Below are 20,364 nucleotides of genomic sequence, written 5' to 3'. Positions count from 1 at the left end.
GCACGGGCGCGTGTTTCCTGATGGCCTCGTACCGCGGCTGAATGCGCGCCGGCGGCGGTTGCTGTGGCGGTTGCGTCATCTGCTTCTGCTGTTACCCTTCAGGTGTTAGATCTGGGCTTCGTATTGTTCATCCTCTACGTTTTTCCTTTCTTGGGAGGAGGAATGTACTCCTTTTCTCCCTGATTACGCGTATTGATAAACTTCTGTGTTTTACCTCGTCAGCGGAATCCGGGAAGGCTGCCAGGAACCACGCTGTTCTGGCCCTGTGTATCCCGTGATGAACTTGGGATTCATTGGCTTAAAAACCCTCGACCAAAAGTATCTTACGGATAATTTTTTCGGTTTTGCACCTCACCTGATTTCTTTAGACTTTTGTTATTTTTTTTTTTTATTTATGATGTTGAAAAGAAATCTTTCCAGGTGTAACACGTTGGTTAAACTGTTAGTGCTACGTGGATGTTTGCTAGTAAGAAGCTTCTGATTTTTAGAACGGAACAGTGACTTTTGAAAGTCTTTGGTTTGTTTTGGGAGAGCATTTTGAAGGATACAAATATTTAAAGATCAAGTAAAGATTGGGGGGGGCAGTTTTGGACTAGGCTGCATGTTAAGCTGAAAAAGTCTTTTTTTTTGCTGTGCAGATAAAAGTTATAACTGTGAGGAAAATGGGAAGCCATCTGTGGAACCAGCAGATCCTGGTTCCACAGGAAAATCTACAGGGAAACATCATTTGAAATGGCGGCTTAAGAGAGCTCAAATAAAAAAATGCCAGTGAGCAGTTTTAGTGTTCTAGTGAAATGCTTGGCATGCAGACTGGTGTCACGAGTTTCACAGTCTTCAAGGCAGAAAACCTTGGACTGCAGTCAAAAATGTTAACAAACTCATTATCTTATATCTTATAATTGTTATGAGACTATTTCAATACGAATTGCCTAAGTGACCAGCCTGCTTTACTGTGTGGGGTGGTTTTCCTAGTTGGTTTGTTTTGGTGGGGTTTTTTTATCTTCCCAGGAGTGGAATGGTGTTCGCTATTCACTTTGGAGATGTGCCTGTCTGGTCCAAGGCATAGAAAGTGAACGTAGTGCTGTTGCAGAGTTTGCTACATAACATAGTAATTCAAAGCCAGTGCCTTTTGTGACATTGAGAAAGACAGTGCCACTGTTGTTGGGTACAGCTGGAACAGATGTGAACAGATGTAGCTCACACTCCTAGGTACCATGATAGATTTGTAAGATTATGGCAGTATCTGGTTTTTGTAGCTGATTTACCCATGTCATTTATTCACAGTTTCTGTTTTTCATGTTGTTCTTCTAGAAGTTGATTATTCAGTGTTTCCAAAGATGAAGAGGAAAGTTGCAAAAGTTGGGAAATTGAGGCTTAGTCCTAATGAAGAAACCACGCTTCTGAAGGAAGAATATGAAAGAAGAAGAAAACTGAGGCTACAGCAAGTATGCCTGTGTTTTTGCGTGTTGTGTATTTCGTTTAATGATATAACAAATAATTTAGGAAAATTAACTGAAAATTTATTTAATGTAAACTAAATTTCAGGGTCATAATACTGTATCTTATGTTTGCATTTAGTTTGTAATTTTTTTTCCTTTTCTCATGTTTATTTACTACTTAGTGCATATTCTGCTTTTGATACCTTCTCAGTTAGGTTCACTTTGACCTCTGTTCCAGAATCTCTTCTTCCCTGCCGGCTTCATGGTATCAACTGGGTTTTTTTTGGCTGTGAACGTGCAGTTGTCTCTCTTCTGCTGATGTGTCACTTGTTGAAGGATTCAAACTTCTTACAGTGTTCCAGGTGTTTTCACAGTGATCATGCAGAAGAAATAAGACTACTACTGCTAATACAGAACTTCACAGCTTTTCACTAGACGGAACTGAACTGCTACAATATGTCATAGAATCATGGAGTGGTTTGGATTGGAAGGGATCTTTGAGGATCACCTAGTCCAACCCCCACTAGACACCTTCCACTAGATCAGGTTGCTCAGAGCCCCATCCAGCCTGGCCTTGAACACTTCCAGGGATGTGGCATCCACAGCTTCTCTGGGCAACCTGTTCCAGTGCCTCACCACGCTCACAGCTCTAAATGCTTTAAGGTCTGCTCCTTTTAGAATGTATGAGTTGATGTACAGACATGTTCTGAAGAATTAAGGTACTCGTCTTTCTTCTGTTTCTCTTCTGCTGTCCCGCTGTTAGAACACAGGGCTATTTCTCCATTTCTTTTCTTACTCTTTTCTTAGCCTTCCTGTGGTTTGTCCTACAGAAGCTGTTCAGGTCTTTCACATCTTCAAAAAATATTCATCTTCAAGATGTTTGCTATATACTAACCTTTCACCTTTGTTGGGCTTTTTTCTTGATATGTTTTTCTCTTTAGCAAAGAGTGTCACTGACAAAGTAGGAAACTGAAACTTAGTGAACAGACTTTAATTAATCAGTAGTTGCTGATTTTCTTTACACCATGTTGCATTATAATAGGAGTCTTTAATAAATTATTGTGTTGTATTTTTGGAGGGAAGGATGTTCCAGGCAGTTTTTTGCATTTTGTTTGTCAGTTGGACTTTAACTGAAACATTTAACGAAGATTAAATTTACTTTTTAAAAATTAATTTTGCAAAAAGGTAACAGCAGCTTTAAAGAATGTCTGGGCAGATTGTTAATGGAATAGGAGATGAGATGGGAAGCTGAAAGGAGGGTAGAGTATGTTGTGGAAAGACTTGCTGCAAAAATATTGTGCTTTTTTAAGTTGCTGACAAAGCATAAATGATATTTCTACAGGTTAGAGAGCAACAGAAGTATATCGCCTTGCAGATAAGACAGAAAGTAAAGCAGAGGAGAGAAGAACAACTGCGTCAGTTAGAGGAGGCACTGAGAGCTGAATGGCAGAAAGCACAGGATGAAAAGATGAAAGCCTTAGAAAAATTGTATTTATCAAGCTTAAGAGCGATTGGTGAGGGTCACCGACAAGCCAAGGAGAACGTAAGTAAAAGAGCTTAATATTGTTGTCAGAGAAATTCTCGGTGTTCTAGAAATACCAAGATTGCTGTTTGGTTTTTTTATATTACTGATCTTGCAGTCCTAACACCTAAACCAACAGCTTTTTAAGAATGGAAACTTCTTAGAAATGTTTATGTGCTTTTTTTAAGTTAACCTTTCCACTAGACCAGGATTAAATGTTCTAGCAGGCCCATCTGCTAAGGCTTTTGCTGTGCAACCTTTTAAAGTTATTTTGTTTGTGTTAGATTGTACACATATATGATAGTGTATGTTTGTACTTTACTAAAATGCTCATGGTGCATCATTGTCTCAAGTATGCCAGTAATTCAGTAACCTTTTTCTCTGTTGTGTAACAGTATCTTTTCTATGATTAAGAAAATACACAACTTTTTTTTTCCTTTAGTGCATGAGTGACGTGGAATATCTTGGTAAGGGCTTCAGAGGCCTTTGCTCAGACCTCACACTGGTCTTAGTTCTGGACCTTTAAACTATTTTTGCTTTCTTTAAAGCCCTATAACTTGTGTAGGCTCTCTATGAGTGATCATTGAGGTTATTGGGTAGAAATTTTCAATAGATTTGACTATGAACCTGATTTATAGAAATCAGCGGTGCCACAGATTTCTTGTGTGAATTTTGCAGACAACCTTACTTCCTGAATTAGTCAGGCTTTCTCACCCAAGTAAAAGAGCATTATACTTTTCCATAACTCAGTGTCTCTACATCAGCTTCTTTGTAAAGTCCTTTCTGATGCTAGGATGGATGAGTTTGTGGAAAAGTATGGTACCAATGCCATAGGAACAGAGAACTAATCATAAAGAAATGTTTCTGTTGATACACGACTGTTGTAATTAATGACTGAAAGGTAGTAACATGCTTTGTCTGTACAGTTCAGTTTGCTAAAATGTGTAAGTATATTTATATTACCCTCTCGCCAAAAAAGATACAGAGAGAAGTTGAGGTTTCTACATCAATATGTGGTTACATTGGCTGAGGAATGTGGCAAATTTGCTGCTGGTGGTGGTAGAGAAGAGAATAAAGAAAATGGCAGAGAAAGCAAAATTAATTTGAGATATCACACTGATAATATGAGAAGTGAGTAAAATCCTGTATTAAGTGCTTGCAATATTTTATTGTTAAGGAACCTGACTTAGAAGCTCTGGCAAAGCAAGCAGAGGAAAGGAAACAAAGAGCAGAGAAGAGACATAGGAAAGCCCTGAAAGAGCAGAAGTACCAAAAAGAAAAATTACTTCGTGAGCAAGCCCGGTATGCAATAGTTGCATAGTTTTATTAAGCATAGAACGCATTTTAGTGTCAGAAGATGGAAGGCAAAAATCTTGATGCCTCTTGCTTGGAGATTTTTTAATCTTGAAATTTTATGAGTTAGAAAATTAATGCTTATGGATTTTGATAAGAACTGTAGTTTTAAATCCAAGACAAAAAATGTCAAGTATACAAGCTGGCCTTAGAGACTCTGTGAGTGGGGGGCCTTTCATCTCTGTATCGCTATTTTCAGTCTAGATTGTTGGCTGACAGCTATTCAGTGACATATGAAATTAACTGTTCTCAGGCCAGTTCCTGATGGAGAGTTACCTGCTCGAAGAAAAACGACCTATTGCATTATTTGTCATGATCTTCCTTCTTAGCGTTTTTGGGGTCTTTTTTGGTCGGTTGGTTTTTTTTAAGCAGATCGGACCGAACTTGAGCTGGCACAAAAAATGAGCTGTGTACTCTTGGGGATAGTTGTGCTTGAGTAGAGCTCAGACCTGTTGATTAAATACTTAATGTCCACTTGTCCACTCTTGAGCAATTAAAATATGTTGAAGTGATGCGGTGCTTTCTGTGAATTTAAGTGAAAACCAGGGATCTTGTTTTGTTCTTTAGAAGCTTGTGTGTATGAACATTTTTGCATTGCTTCAAGACATCAATTTTCCAGTGCTGCCTTCCAGCATAAGTTCTGTTGACTTCTCAGTGTGATTGTCCATCTCCATCTTCCAAGCGTTCAATTCGGGTACATCTGAATCTGTTCATTTTTAGGTTTGCCTTTTACTTTGCACAATGTTGTCATTGTTGCTTGAATAACCACAGCTTTCTCTTTTGTGTGGGTTTGGGTTGGTTTTTTTTTTTTGTTTGTTTGTTTGTTTGTTTGTTTGTTTTTGTGTTTTCCCCCAAGACGAACAAATGCACGTAAACATGCTCTGGAAGTGGAAAGACAAAGAGCAGCCAAAGTCGCAAGCCTGCCACCTCCTCCGCCACGTCCTCTTGAGGTATGTATCCATGATGCCATAGTGATCACAATTTCAGGGTACCATAGAACGTAATGATTTATTCATTGGCCTGACTCCTCACAACAGGATATCCAGAATTGCTATTTGCATGCTACAAAGAGAGTGGTTCAGCAAAAAATCAAGAAAATTAATGAGTTCTGTATTAGCAGACTTCTTATTACTAAGCTTTGGCATTTGTTTATTTCTGATCTCTCATTATGCATGGATTTTATTTCTTGTCATGTGAGATCTTACTTGTGTGGTTAATGTGTCTTTTAAACTTTATCATGTAGTCATTTTCATTTAATAGCCACAGTGGCATTAAACTCTACAATGATCTTTCTCAGCATGTACACACCACCTCAGTCTTCCGTCATGTTGATGCAGTAGTAACATTTTGTTTAGTTCCGTAATAAAGATAGTTCTACCTTTTTAGCTGTGGGCTTTTTGTTGGATTTTTTTCCTTCTGATTTCTTTGTTTCTTTATTCTTTGTTTCCCTATTCTAGGGAATACTAAATGTGGTTTAAGCTGTTTAATTTTGATAGGAAACCCCTGCCTAAGGCTATTGGGGCGGAAAGTAGATAAAACCTATATTTTTAATTCTATGCTGTAGCCTTTTTAGGGGGCAACTTTGTACCTCCTTCATGCTTCTTTGATTTCAGAGGGATTCTGCATAGGTACAGAAGTTACTGTAGGATTGCAGATCTGAACTGCAGGAGGAACATTGTGTGCATTTTTACTTTGGAGTTAACTTTTGGTAAATTTAATTTAACTGAACTTCATTAATGTGGAGTTTAAGTTGCCTTATGTGTTGTTGTGCCCTTGTAGCCTGTCAGGTTCAGGGATATTCAGACCACTGACAAGAAAAGAAAGGTTTAAGGTATTCTAGTCCCTCTCAGAGACAGTGAAGTTATCAAAGCTTTTCCCAGCTCCGTGCAATGTGTTATGTATAGGTTAGTGTGTAGGATGATAAGAGTTTGCTACTCATGTATCTGGAAAAACTGAGTAAGGTTTGACCCTCAGTTTTCAGAATTATTAGAAGAAGGAGTGCCTGCATACTTTCATTTGTAGCCCTTAGTACATGCTTCGGTGTAGGTCTCTTCGCTGGCTGCCCTAGGGTTTTCTTTTTGTGGAAATTGGATAATAGTGAGGATTAAAACAAGTGTTGTTAAGGGAGTGGTAAAGTTTTGGGTTATTTCTGGTGAAGCACATGCAATACTGGAATTTAGAACGGAAGGAATAAGGTCTTATATGGTACAGTGAGGTACATTCAAATGCTCTTTCATGCTGCTGTTTTCTATGTTGTTCCCGCTATATCTGCTGTAGAGCAGATGATGACTGTATCAGTTAAAACTGACTGATTTCCTGGTTTTCAGATGCTGGTGTTGCTCAGTTTGGTGGTGTTGGAAAAGCATGAGCCACTGCAGCATTGCTTTTCTAGTAACCTTTGCAGTTTAGGATGGGTTTATGCTGCTATTAAAAAACAACAGCAAAAACCAAAACAAACAAAAAACCCCCCAAAATAACCCAAGTTTCTAATTGGTGACTCTTAAGTCTGCTGCAGTTAACATGTGCATTTGTAGATGATGTAACAGCTAAAATGACACAGTACTATATAATATTTTTCATCTCGCAACCTCAGTAATACATCTCTCTTTCCATTTTACAAATGCAGAATTTTATTATTCTTAGTCTTTTTTTTTGCCAGGACAGGCAAGAACACTGTTCAGGTTTCCCCAGGTTCTGGTACCATTGCATTTGCAGTTGTGTTGGATGACAGGTCTGAGTTAGTACCCTGTTTAAGTATTGGAGAATCATACCTTCCTTTCCTGAAATTCTACAATTTAATGCGTTTCCACCCACGAACAAATGTCCTTTACTCACCTCTTCAGCAAACATGATTTTAGCAGAGTTTGCCAACGTCTGGATTTTCTACAATACATGGGGTTTGTTTCTCTTAAGAAGTTCATGCTCTGATAATGGAAAATTGAATCAACAATTCTGCAGACGCTGGATTTTTCTTGGGGAAAGAGATTGCATTGCAGTATTTAAATATAACACAACGGGCCGATTTGATCCATATAAAGACTAGCTGACTTTGAACCTTTTCCTAGTTTTCATATTGGTACGGATTTTAATCCTTTTGGCATAGGCCTATGTTGCTGGGAGGGCACAGGGTGAAGAATAAATTTATTTTCTTGGAAGAGTAACTGGGTGCCATGTACTGCATGGGGTGAATGCTGAGTAATTGAAAGATTGGAGATGATTAGAGCTGCGGCTTATTCCTAGTTCTGTATAGAGGGAGAAAACAAAAGATGTTGACTGTCAGTTTCAGAGGGGAAAAAATCTGGGGCTTTGTCTTGCAAATGCAATACTCAGAAGAACTGAATTTGAATTGCTTAACTTTACTCTAAATCCTGTGATTACAGAAAATTACAAGGTCATCTGCATAAGCTTGCTCATTTTCTTGAATCGATTTACATAAAGACCTTATTAAACATAACTATAATCATAATCTGATGCTCTGTTGCAATAACAATTGAATAAAATTTCATAAAATGGAGCTAGGGCAGTGTTGTTTGTTGCAGGATTACTTGGAATATAAGAAACATTTTCTGAAGATAGTCCTATTATTGTTACTTTACCCAGTTACAAAAGAAGTGGTTTTACTCTGGATATATTGTCATAATCAGGTTTAACTCTCGGAAGGATGGCTTTTAGGAATTGAGGCCTTGTTTAGTTGGACCAACTGTTAAATCACTTAATTGAAGTTAAACTGTAAACACTGCTTTATTGACAAGTGTCACAGAGTTCTTATGAACTTAATTTTTTTCATATGATCTACAAGATTTTATGTAATGGAAATAGAACCTACAAATGTTACTCTACTCTTCTTGAGTATGCATAACATTTATAGAGTCGGGTTTTCTTTTTTCCTTTTTTTTTTTTTTGTTTAAGAGGGGAGGAGAGGGAAGAGAGAAAATGACAAGTAGTTACAAACCTCTTGATAGAAGTACAGATGGATTCTTAACTGCAGTGATTCCACCATGATGTGTAATAATGTTGCAAGTATTATTTTTTCCAATCTAAATTACTTTTGACATTAATTGGAAAATTGCAGCCTCCAACATAATTCTCACATCTTCGCAGCTTTTTAATAGAATTCTGGAGATTTGATTGATTAAATGTAATTTTTAATTACTGATTTGTTAGTTTTGCTTTTTTTTTTAATAATTCAGAAGGCTGAGGTTTAATTATGCATTCTGAAGGTAACACAGTATAGGTCAAGCGATTGCTGATCTGGCTAATGAGGCTTAGGCATTGGACTTGTCTGTTTTTACAGCTATAATCAGTATCTACAAGCCTTTCAGTTAATGTTGCTCTGTTACAATTACTATAATTTACTGATTGAGAAAGTTAGCAATTTCTAAACAGCATTATCATGTACAAATAAAAGTGAAAATCTTGATGGTGTGCTTTTATTTTTCACACACACTAGAATAACACACATTTGCTTAAGAACTATTAAAATAAGTTACTGAAGTTCTGTTGGTAAAGCTAAAACTAGTTGCATATCATAGAACTTCAAATTAAAGACTTCACTTTTTACAGTTTTTATAAAATAGCAAGAGATAATAAACACTGGAATTTTGTATGCCTCATCTTACACAGAGATAAGTTTAAGATAATCCCAAGACGTAATGCTGCTCTTTGTGTATGTGCAGTTGTTTACGGTCGTGTTAGTTTTAAAACTGATTGGGCTATTAAACTTGCTGGTTTAGTTAATGTGGATAAGAATCCTTTTCTTTTTTTTCTAGGAGTCAGTCTAGGGAATAGGAAGCTGAGAGAAAATCAATGGAGGAGATGTTAGAAGTACAAAGGCAGGTCCTACAGAATACTGGGTTACCTAACCTGGCTGCCTTGCCACTGAGAACATCAGGCGGAGCCAAAGAGGGAGGGTCTGGTCACTCAGTGTTCAAACTCTTTCAGACAAGGGTTGAAATGTGGTAGTGTACCCAAAATGTTTTCCAAAACAATGAATACTTTGTTATATGAATAGACACTTTTCAGTGAAGTTATGGAAAATGCTCTTTTCTCTGGTCAACTAATAAATTGGACCTAATGGGTTCTGAGTTTTGTAAAGGAAGTCCGTACTTGAGAAGTGTTATTTTGCTGTTAGGTGTAATTGTATTGTGGGTCTGTGGTTGCCCTGCTTTGAGGTGAGTGTGACAGCTGTTGTAAGTGGGATTTGTATTAGTACATTAGACTCGAGTGCTTTTAAACTAAGGTAATGCTTTTGAAACATGAAGGTAGAGCTCTCTGAATGTCAGTTTGTGTGGAGGACTCTGCCTCAGGCTGTTACATGCTCTCAGTTGTTAAGCCATCTAGATCTGCCTTGTGCTGATGCGATTTATTAATTATTAAATGTATGGAAAGTTCTAAACAACAGTATTTTCAGAAGAGAATTTGGGAGGGAGGCTTTCTTTTAATATGAATTTAAGTGTACAGATTGCTTATGTTCTGTTCAGTTGCTTTGCTAGAGATACTGTTTCCTGATACAGCTGTACTTGTACTTTTCCTAGAATTTTGAAGTGAAAAAGACTCCTGCAGTGAAGCCCTACAGTGCTGACAACTTTTCTGTTACACGTTACCATATTTCTGAACCTTACGTGGACAGAGAAGTGGATGGAGAGCAGGTGATTAACTCCAAGTGTTTGATACATTCTTCCATGTGCCTTTCATGATGTTGCATACAGTGTCTGGATACCAGCAATTCACTTTTCTAGAACTTCTTTAAAAATACAAACCTGCATAAAGCAGCCATTACACAACTCACTACTCAGAATCTTAGATGGGGAAACTTAGAAGGCTTGTTATGTGCTCAGTCACTTGCAGGATCACACCTGACAGTCTTTCCCAAGTGAACAGACCTCTAAGGAGGTGAGTTCACAGGACTGGCATAATGTTAGGACACCCAAATCTTCTGCTTTGTGGCTTATGGTAAATTAATAGTTGCAGTTGCCCTGCTTTCTTCTCTTCCCCTCTTTTAGCTATGTACTCCCAGTCTTTACCTCGTGTTTGTGTTTATCATGCAGTCAACAGTTTCAACTTGCCAAAATGACAGAAGTCTGATTTGGGGGAAAAGAACAATGAATAGATTTTTGCCAAATGGGAAAGTTTACTCAAGTTTACAGTACACTCAGACAAAGACCAAAGTCAGAAGAAGGGGAGGACCTGGAAAAGTGAGAGATGGAGCAAGAGCTTAGCTTTTAGAGGCAATTTCTGAATGAAGATAATGCTACTGAAAAATTAAATAAACAATAGTTTGGTTTATCGGTGACGTGACACCACAATCTAAGTTCGTATTCTGGATCAGCCTCTTTTCAGACTAGCAGAGCGTGCTCTCAATAAATTTGGTTTTGTGAATATTTTCTTCAGTGCATTCATAAAGTTCTACGTTTTATTAACATTTGAAGGACTAGGCCTAAACAATAAGAAGAATGCTGTAGTTTGCTCAGCTTTGTAATGGAAAATTCTAAAATGTTAGTCTTCGTAGCCTTGCTTATGTGCAATGATTTATTTCTTTTTTTACTGAAGTATTTTCTTCAATTTTCATATGTTAGTAAGTTGTTTTTTTTTTCTTATTTAAAAATTGCAGATTGTTTCTGGTTTCCCAAATGAGAATGAAAATGCTTCTGCATTTATTATTTCCCCCCACCCCTTGCTTAAGGCAAAACCATGAGGATAGAAGTAGTCAATCTGTAATACTGACTATATTACTCATTTTACCTTGTATTGTAGGAAAAGTAACCACTCTGCTATAACAAATAAATCATGCAAATGATTGTCCCAGGTACAGCTTAAAACTAGAACGTTTTGACACCTACAGTTATGGAATATGCAAATATGCTTTTTTTTTTTTTTTTTTTTTTTTTTTTTCAAAGATACAAAACTAGTTTGGCCCTTCTTGCAACCAAGAATTATAAACCTTCAGGGGTGTTCATATGGCATTGCATGTCTCTCTTTTTAAAGTGCTTTTGCTGCAGAATTATTCATTTATTTATTGCTACATATGCTTTAAACTATGAGAAAGAACTTGATGAATTAAACTATTGATTGACTGCCAGCCAGATGCTCGCTTAGCTGCTGAAGAAGAAGGGAAGCGTTTGGAGGAACTACACAGAGAGGCAGAGAGGGAGAGAAGAGAGCAGCTTGAAAAGGCACATCTCCGAGGAAGTCACGCCTTGAAGAAGGTCCATTTGGCTCAGGTAAGCAAAGTAGTTGTGCCTGTTTTTAATGTCAAAATGACCAGTGTTGAGTAAGTTGTAGGTAGCTGATTAGTAAAGGAATTGTAGTTAGAGGAGGAAAATTGATGGACTAAATGGAGTTTTCAGAATGCATTTAAAAACCATGAAACTGCTTATTTTGGCTATCTGGAAGGAGGGAGAATGAATAGAATCATAGAACCACTTTGGTTGGAAAAAACCTTTAAGATCATCAAGTCCAACCGTTAACCTAACCCTGCCATCCCACCACTAAACCATATCCCTAAGCACCTCATCTATCCTTCTTTTAAATACCTCCAGGGATGGGGACTCCACCACCTCCCTGGGCAGCCCCTTCCAGAGCCTGACAACCCTTTCGGTGAAGAAATTTTTCCTAATGTCTAGCCTAAACCTGCCCTGGCGCAGCTTCAAACCATTCCCCCTCATCCTATCATCTGTTACCAGGGAGAAGAGGCCGACCCCCACCTCCCTACAGCCTCCTGTCAGGCAGCTGTAGAGGGCGATCAGGTCTCCCCTCAGCCTCCTCTTCTCCAGACTAAATAACCCCAGTTCCCTCAGCCTCTCCTCGTATGACTTGTGCTCCAGACCCCTCACCAGCTTGGTTGCTCTCCTCTGGACATGTTCCAGCACACAGATTAAGACCAGCTGTTAGAAGAAGAACATCCTTTCACTTTTGTTAATGTTTGACGGGCTATTAACCAGTTGGTAATCATCAAAATAAACTGGTTTTAATAGGTGATGAGTTCTGCTTTTTTACATCAGCTTTAGTTGGAGTTGATTACACTATGCTTCACGGGAAAAAAAACAGTGTATTAATAAGAAGGCAACGATTTATTTTTATTTTTTAATTTTGGAAAACTTCAAAGTTTTTACTTAAAGACTGTGGTTCTGTTAGTGTGTAAGTCTTGGAAATACTGAAATTGTTTCCTTTAAGAAGTAAAAATTGAACTGTTGAGAAAGGTCTCTGTACCTAGAATTATGCTCTGAAATTTGTTTTACTGTCTGTTAGCTTCACAAGTATTTTTGGAGGCTAGCAATGGCAAAAGCTTCCTGTTTTTTAGTTGAGATATGGTTGGCCCTGAATGAGCAACCTAACAAAAGTGGGAAATGGTGGAAATATTACTGATGAGAAGAAAAAGCCCAACCAAACTTCAAATTAGCTTTCATATGTAATTGTAGTGTGGCAAGAGTGTTTAGTTCATGTCTTTAAAAGTAGCAATTGCTGAAATGCATACTAACAAAAGTAACTTGCCAAAGGAAGTACTCATTTACCTTGTAAAATAGAAGGTTTAGTTCTGTCGAGGGAAGTTGGCTACCAGTGTACAGTTTAATCCTTTATTTAACATTAAATGTTCTAGGTAGTATTGATGACTCTTGGGTTTAAGGTCAGATACAGCCGCCTTCTGAGGAAGCACTTTCTTCCTAGAATAAAATTAACTTTAAATATTAAGGATTAAACAAACTTCATGGTAACCAAATGGAAGTATTTTATCAGTTCTGGCATGTGGCTGTGTGAACGTGAACACTAAATGTTTGTTATCCCTTCTTCATACTTGAAGGATAGGGAAAGGCTACTGAAAGAACTTGAGCAAATGCAGAATATGGATCGGATGCGCAGAAGACAGCTTGTAGCGCAGATGCCACCTCAAATTTTTGTGCCTGCATACAAACGCATGGAAATAAAAGAAGAAAGACAGAGAGAACTGGAAGTTGCATTTGAAGATATGTACAATGAAGACATGAGTAAGTAATTTGTTGGCGGTTGCTGAATGTGGTAGCCCAGTAGAGGAGAGGCTGCTGCAGCTGCCTGTTCCCAGGTCCAGCCTGTAGCAAGGCTGTGTGTGTGCTCACAGTAGGCACACAGGCGAACAGGCTTTCTGTACACACACAGAGGTAGCCACACAGGCCAACACAGAGAACACAGCACTCACATTAAACACAAACAGCACAAATGGCCTTGTCCTGTTCACTGCTCTGGCTGATCAGGATGAAGACCTGTTAGTGGGATATACGTGTGTATATACAGCATGGATTCTCTAGCAGTTGGTCTTAAGACACTCAAGTCTACCCAGTAGCTGCCCCCTGCATCCCAGGTCTCCACCTGTCACACTGTGGATCCCCCAGTAACAGGTCTTAAGACACCCAGTCTATCCACTAATTCATTCTGGACCCTCTAGCCTTCCAGGTAACGTCGCACGTCCACATATGCACTAGTATGCTCAAATCTGTGCTATGGATCACTCAGTAAGCAGCTTTAGACACTCACTCTACCTAGCAGCTGACCTTTGATCCCTAGCCTCCCCAGTTGCTGGTTCCTGGGCATGTGAACCCCCAAGGCCTGCTGCTCCACTACAGTTGTTGCTGCACAGACATGGTTGGGTATGTGAATGTATGCACAGACACGTGCATGCTGTGGATCCCTGCCATATCTGACCTTACTCAGTCTACCGAGTAGCTGACCCCTGGTTCCTCTCGTCTCCAGTTGTCTGAGATGCATGCATGTGTACTGGCAGGTTTCTCAGTTGACCCCAAGACCCCATGGTCTCCGCTGCAGCTGGCTTGGATGCTTGGATCTCCTGATCCCTCCACTAGCCAGCTTGCAGATCCCCTGGCCTCTCCAGCATCCACCCAGTCTTACGGCTTATTGATACGTAGCTCCTAAGCCTTTTACTGTTCTCGCTGGCTAGTCTAGCTTGCGATTTGCTGGCCACCACATGCTGATACTCATACTCACATAATGTGTGCTCGTTCTGGTCTCTGCAGTTGTTGGCAGTGCTCTGGACACAGGTGCCCCGTGACTTCTGGCCCCTACTCCAGTTGCTGGCCCTTATATATACATACATACAAAATAGACAGTTCCTCACACAGGAAAACACCTGGAAATGGAATTTAGTGAGAAGACAAGACAGACTGTCAGGCACAGTGCATGGCCAGACAAGTGTGCTGACTGGCCCCTTTTATCCCCTTATTCTTACACTTCTCATACTTGTTTCTCCCCAAACTCAATCCTTTCCTTTCCCTGCCTTTTGGTTCTTCCCCTAGTTATCTATAACAAGCGTGCAATCTCAAGATGATCTTCCCATGTATCCCACACCCCTCGTGGGCAGTAACCCCCTCAGTCGGTAAGGTGATCTGGGAGAACTGTTGACTCCTAGGGTTTCATACCTGGACCATGGGATCAGTCACTCTCCTGTAACAGCCCTGTGAGCAGCCAGGACAGGGTGTACCTTTTCCCTGATGAAGTTATTGGGATCCTGCTAGTAATTGTTCCTGTGTGCTGCTTTTTGTGTAAAGATGAACCTTTTATCACATAAACATTTATTTTGAATGGCGTAGCATATTCTAGTGGAAAATCCTGTAGAATTTCTGAATTAATAGCTGGCTAATGATCTAAACAATTTTGAATCTTCACTTTTGGAAAAAAAAAAAGTTGCATTAAATCTGTTGTGAAACAAGGTATTGGTATTTGAACTTCTTAGGGATTTGTACAATGGGTGTAGTTTTGCAACGTTGTTTACTTTTTATTCAAACTGGTCATTTTACGTGATTGTGTTCTTTTAATTAGAAATGAAAGGAGACCTGGTTTTGCAGTTTGAGCCACAACCTTTGCCAGCCCCTTCTGATAGATCTCGAGATAATGATCTTGATATTTCTTTGGAGCAAGAATCTGCTTGTGACGCTCAACCAGAATCTGCTTGTGATACCCAACAGGAATCGGGACAGATGACAGAAGAGGAGGTCCCCAATGAATCAGAAAGTAAAGCTTTTAAACTTTACATTTAACTTAAACTTTCTGGTTTTATTATAAAGAGATTTAGTTTAATATATCAAATAAATTAACTTTAGTATTAAGTAAAATGTCTTTTAAGTACTAAAATTTCTTAATGCCTGTGAAGTATTTCAGTATCAGGTGGTTTATGATGTTTATCATGGATGATAATACTCTAATGATTATGAATTTAAAAATGAAAATGTGACTTTTTTCTAATATACTTCAGTTCATTAGTATACTGAGAATAATTTTTAATTGTCATAAGAACTACATTGTTAGTAGTCATAATAATTCCTGTATAATTAGTGTAAATTATGGGATGATGCTGGTATGTGAACTTATATGTTTTTTATTTTGTGCTTTGAAGTATTTTGAAGTTAAAGCTTGACTTTTATGAAAGTCTACTTGTATGTCCTTTAAGCTCAGGTTTGTGATCGAGTTGCTCCATGTTGTGAGTAGACTGCAGCAGTCGCGTGTGTGTGTGTGTGTACTCTTTGCCTGTGGCATGTACAGGATGATGTGATGTGAACAAGTGTGTTAATGAACTTCGCTACTTGGACAAGCATTTCTACCACATCTGTTTGCTGTGCAATCCGTTGTTTGGTCTGTGATGCCTTGTGTTGCCAGTGCTGATAAAAAGCAGGCAGGCGGGGGGGATAGTATTGCTTATTTCTGCAACAGTCTAGGAGTGGTCTGACTGTGAAACACCATGACTAGCTTAGCCCTGCTTTTATAGCATGCAAAGACAAATTACTGCTTCTCTCTTGCAGGTAAGAGAAAATATTATTAAGCTTTTGAAACATGGTAATATACCTGAGCTATTTGTCCAACTGTGTAAGCAATTTAAAAAAAAAAAAAAGTTCATTTTGTGATGTGAAGATACTCATTAGCCAAAACTCTTAACAGTATATATTCTTTATAGATTGTGAAGAAGCAAAAGCTCACCAACCTCAGTCAAAACTTACCTTAAAGAAATTGCTGAACAAGATTAGAAGCCAAAAAGAGGAGTGGACATCAAAAAGTGAGAAAGAGGTTCAAAGTGAAATTGAGACTATTGAATCAGGCACAATTGCTAGCGAAGAGAGACCATCATGTAATTTAGAACTTAACTGTGAGCAACAGAAAAATACATTATGTGAAGCCAAAGGTATGTAATACATAAATCAAAATTTGTTGTGGGTGGACTGTGACAGAACTGTTTAATGGATTTTCAGTGGTGGTGTTTTGGCATGTTGTCTTTGCCTGCAGTGCATTGTGGATTTACTGAAACCACAAATAGGAGAGGTTTTTGCTCTTACGTCCAACTTGTCAGTTAAGATCTTGTGGAGGAAAGATGTCCAAAATACCTTTATATCTTTTAAATCTCACTCAAATTGTTGTCACACTTGGTGTTGCTGTTCTTTGATAGGCATTTGCCTCCAGGAATAAAATTCTCAGTGCAAAATTGGGCATTGAAGTTCTGTACCAGTTGAACTGGAAAAGCCAGATACTTCAGAGATTCACAGCTAGAAATGCACAAGACAAGCGTGAGCTGATGTGTCTGACGTTTTGGGGTTTTTTTTCTGCTTCTATGCATCATTCTGAAAAGCCTCATTGTAAAACTGGAATTTATAGCAATTAGACATTCCATTTTGTTTCATAGCCAAATAATTTTGGGGTTACTTCCCATTTCTATCCTTTGTGCTCTTTTGGTTATGCTAGTGTTGAAGTTGGTGAATTTGTATGGTGAGTGGGATTTCTGAAGTCTACTGAAGTGATTAAGTTGTGTTGGTTTTTTGGCTGTGGATGGGTTTTGTGGTTTTTTTTCTTTCATAGGGTGCTTTTTTTTTTTTTTTTTTTTTTTTTTAAAGGAGATTAAGTGATACAGTTCAATCATGTACATGGATACATCAGCGTAAATCCTGGGGATTGCAGAGTGCAGCATGAGTGGAAACATGCCTCTAGGGAAAATGTGCTGCTATTTGAAGCTGATAGTAAAGGATGAAGACTTGCTTTTATACAGTAACCAAATGTTAAATCATTTGCCCAGAGACTGACAGTGTTATACCCTCTTTGTTCTGAGAGGTTAATGTCTGGCTCTTTATTCCTCAGGATTATCTTGCTATTAGGCTACCAGGTAATCTGGGTAGAAGCAGTCTTCCTGTTGGAGCTGAGCCATTGCTGTATATTCAAGACAGACATGTGATAAAGGGCCATTAAAGGCTTAATTAATATGAAAAACTGTTTTCCCAGCTCATGGAGACAGGCAGAGTAGTGGGAGAGAGATGGTAATCTTTTCAAGAGCAGTGTATGCATTTTGTTTAGAGAGATTGCAAAACTGTAAAGCAAGATGTAAAGAAGATCCGAGGCTCTTTCTGACTGCACTTACAGTTAAATAACATGTATATTTTAGACTCTGTGGAAATGTTGGAAAATAAAGTTGCAGCTGAAAATTCAGTTCTAATCCATCCTCAAGAGCAAGCAGCTAAATTTAGAATGGAAGAGGAGAGACAGAAGTGGGTAAGTGTGTGTGTACTTATTCCTATCTCGGTTATGGTGTCAAAAAAAGTGAATTACAGAAAACTTTAAAATGCTTCAGGTTATCCTTTCAGTAATGCTTTTAACATGCTTGTAACAAACTTTTGTTGTAACATTTTCTATACTTAGCCTCTGTGTATTAACTTTTTAAAAATGCCTAAGCTCTAGCTGGAATTTAGAATAGAGTGGAAAAACCCAGTATCACAGAATGGCAAGGAAGGGACCTCAGGAGATCATCTAGTCCAACCCTCCTGCTAAAGCAGGTTCACCTAGAGCAGATCGCACAGGACTTCATCCAGGCAGGCTTTGAATATCTCTAGAGAAGGAGACTCCACAGCCCCCCTGGGCAGCCTGTTCTAGTGCTCTGTCACCCTCAAAGTGAAGTTGTTGTTCTTCATATTCAGCTGAAATCTCTTCTACTTCAGTTTGTGCCCATTGCCCCTTGTCCTGTCGCTGGGCACCACTTGCAAAGAGTCTGGCTCCGTCCCCGTGACATCTACGCTTAAGATACTGCTGTTCTAGTGCTCTGTCACCCTCAAAGTGAAGTTGTTGTTCTTCATATTCAGCTGAAATCTCTTCTACTTCAGTTTGTGCCCATTGCCCCTTGTCCTGTCGCTGGGCACCACTTGCAAAGAGTCTGGCTCCGTCCCCGTGACATCTACGCTTAAGATACTGGTAAGTATTTATGAGATCCCCTCTCAGTCTTCTCTTCTTTGGGCTAAACAAGCCCAGTTCCCACAGCCTTTCCTCACAGGGGAGATGCTCCCAGTCCCCTCATCATCTTTGCTGCCCTCCCCTGGACTCTCTCTAGGAGTTCCTCATCTTTCTTGAGCTGGGGAGCCCAGAACTGGACACAGTATGAACGAAATTGTTCAGACAGCCAGTTCCTTGACTATGGCCCTTCTGCAGTTTAAAATAGTACCACGCTAAACCAGCAGGGAAGACAGTGGAGTCTGGGGTGAAGAGGAGGAGATGATGTCTGTCCCTATTGGTAGCAGTGAGGTGCTGCGGCTAGGTCAGGTCACCCCCCCTGCTGCCTCCCCCACCACTGGTCTGGTGTCTCCAGCCCGGGCGTTCACAGGGACCAGGACCCTCCCTCACATTCCATTTACAGATTGATTCGTTCAAATGATGCCACCACAGACCAGGCCTCAAGGTACTAAGTAACAGAAAAAGTGATAAATGGACAAAGACTAATTCCATTCAAGTTAATCAGTGCTTAACGGGATGAAGATTTACCACAAAGAATTGTCTTCTAATAAATATAAACCATGCCGGTATGAGAGAGAGTCTGGTTGTTTGCTGTAGTTCCTTAATGGCAATAAAGCAATATTAAACCAGAGTCAAATCCTGTTAATTTGTGATGCAGTGAGAACATTAACAGTGTTTATAAAAGGTGTAAAAGAACAATAATTAATTTGGAAAAAAAAACAACCTAGAAATATAAAAGATCAATTTTCCATAGAAATTATTGAAATGTTTTAAGCATTGCAGTGGCGTAGCCTTGTGTGTTTTACCTAAGGCAGGTCTGCAGTAATTGCAAAACCTCAGGCCAGACTGCAGCCAGATTAATCCTCTCTCTCCTCTGAGTCACTAAAGTGTCACTAGAGATTTACATCCTACGGTGGTGCCTTGGGACAGTCCCACCATATAGCTGGTGTCAAGTCACCTGATAGCCCAACAAGAAAGGACTGTCAATAACCAGATCCCCAAAAGAGAGGCATAACGTTGAATTGATCAAGCACAAAAGAGCTTCAGTAACAACCATTCAAAGCATCAGAAAGCCTGAGGAAAATGAAAAGAAAAAAAAAAAAAACCACAACAGCAGAAAGTAACACAAAAATTTGACAAAATAATCCCGTGTTAGGAAAAAAAAAAGTATCAGGTCCTCTGTGGTTAATTTCTTTAACATTTGTTTTCTTCCACTTTGCACCTGCCCACATGTATATATTGCTGTGTCCATATTAACTGTTCTCAGGTCTAGCATTTTCTCAGGTTGCTCTTCCTGACATCCCCATTCGGACTGTCCACCTTATCTTTGCCAGTACTTTGACATTTTTCTTCACTTCTAAAAAAGAAGGAAAATTTTTCTTTACTACTGAAAGTATATATGCTGCTGCTACATATGGATCTAATGATTTGTAGCTGACAGCTACATAGAAAAAAACAAAAAAACACTCCAGAGATTTAAGTAGTCCTCTTAAAGTGGTTATACATTAGCTATTTCAGAAGGTTTGTAAGGCTTGAATTAATATTTAAATGTATTGAACTCTTGATGAAAAGGTCTATAAAATGCAAAGTAGGTTTCTGAATTAAATCTAAGAAAAGGACTTCTTTTGCAGTCTCTGGAAAATGATAATGTATCTTGAATGGTTAGATTCTGATTTTATGCATTCTATTAATTTGAGAACAGATAATAGTGCAATAGTAAATGGATTCAGGGACTGTAAAACAAAATTAATCTTGTAAACTTCAGAACTATTTTTAAAGGCCTCTTACAATTTGGAAATGCCTGTCACAAGC

At 38.9% G+C, this 20,364-nt stretch overlaps 1 protein-coding gene across 1 annotated transcript in view; it reads left to right on the top strand.

Moving 5' to 3' along the window:
• The first annotated feature begins 15 nt into the window (after positions 1 to 15).
• Positions 16 to 20,364, top strand: part of CEP295 (centrosomal protein 295) — a 45,729-nt gene continuing 25,380 nt past the window's right edge. The window contains exons 1-12 of the mRNA XM_035901193.1: positions 16 to 102; positions 1,312 to 1,445; positions 2,782 to 2,982; positions 4,139 to 4,263; positions 5,171 to 5,264; positions 9,849 to 9,962; positions 11,394 to 11,534; positions 13,112 to 13,295; positions 15,118 to 15,309; positions 16,247 to 16,471; positions 17,717 to 17,823; positions 18,267 to 18,344. Of these exons, the coding sequence (XP_035757086.1) occupies positions 42 to 102; positions 1,312 to 1,445; positions 2,782 to 2,982; positions 4,139 to 4,263; positions 5,171 to 5,264; positions 9,849 to 9,962; positions 11,394 to 11,534; positions 13,112 to 13,295; positions 15,118 to 15,309; positions 16,247 to 16,471; positions 17,717 to 17,823; positions 18,267 to 18,344 (1,656 nt within the window). The 5' untranslated portion in view covers positions 16 to 41. The remainder of the gene's footprint in view (positions 103 to 1,311; positions 1,446 to 2,781; positions 2,983 to 4,138; positions 4,264 to 5,170; positions 5,265 to 9,848; positions 9,963 to 11,393; positions 11,535 to 13,111; positions 13,296 to 15,117; positions 15,310 to 16,246; positions 16,472 to 17,716; positions 17,824 to 18,266; positions 18,345 to 20,364) is intronic.

The sequence above is a fragment of the Egretta garzetta genome, unplaced genomic scaffold, assembly GCF_000687185.1.
Source record: "Egretta garzetta isolate BGI_Z169 unplaced genomic scaffold, ASM68718v1 scaffold449, whole genome shotgun sequence".
NCBI classification, from domain to species: Eukaryota; Metazoa; Chordata; class Aves; order Pelecaniformes; family Ardeidae; genus Egretta; species Egretta garzetta.
This window is presented reverse-complemented; position numbering and strand designations above follow the sequence as displayed.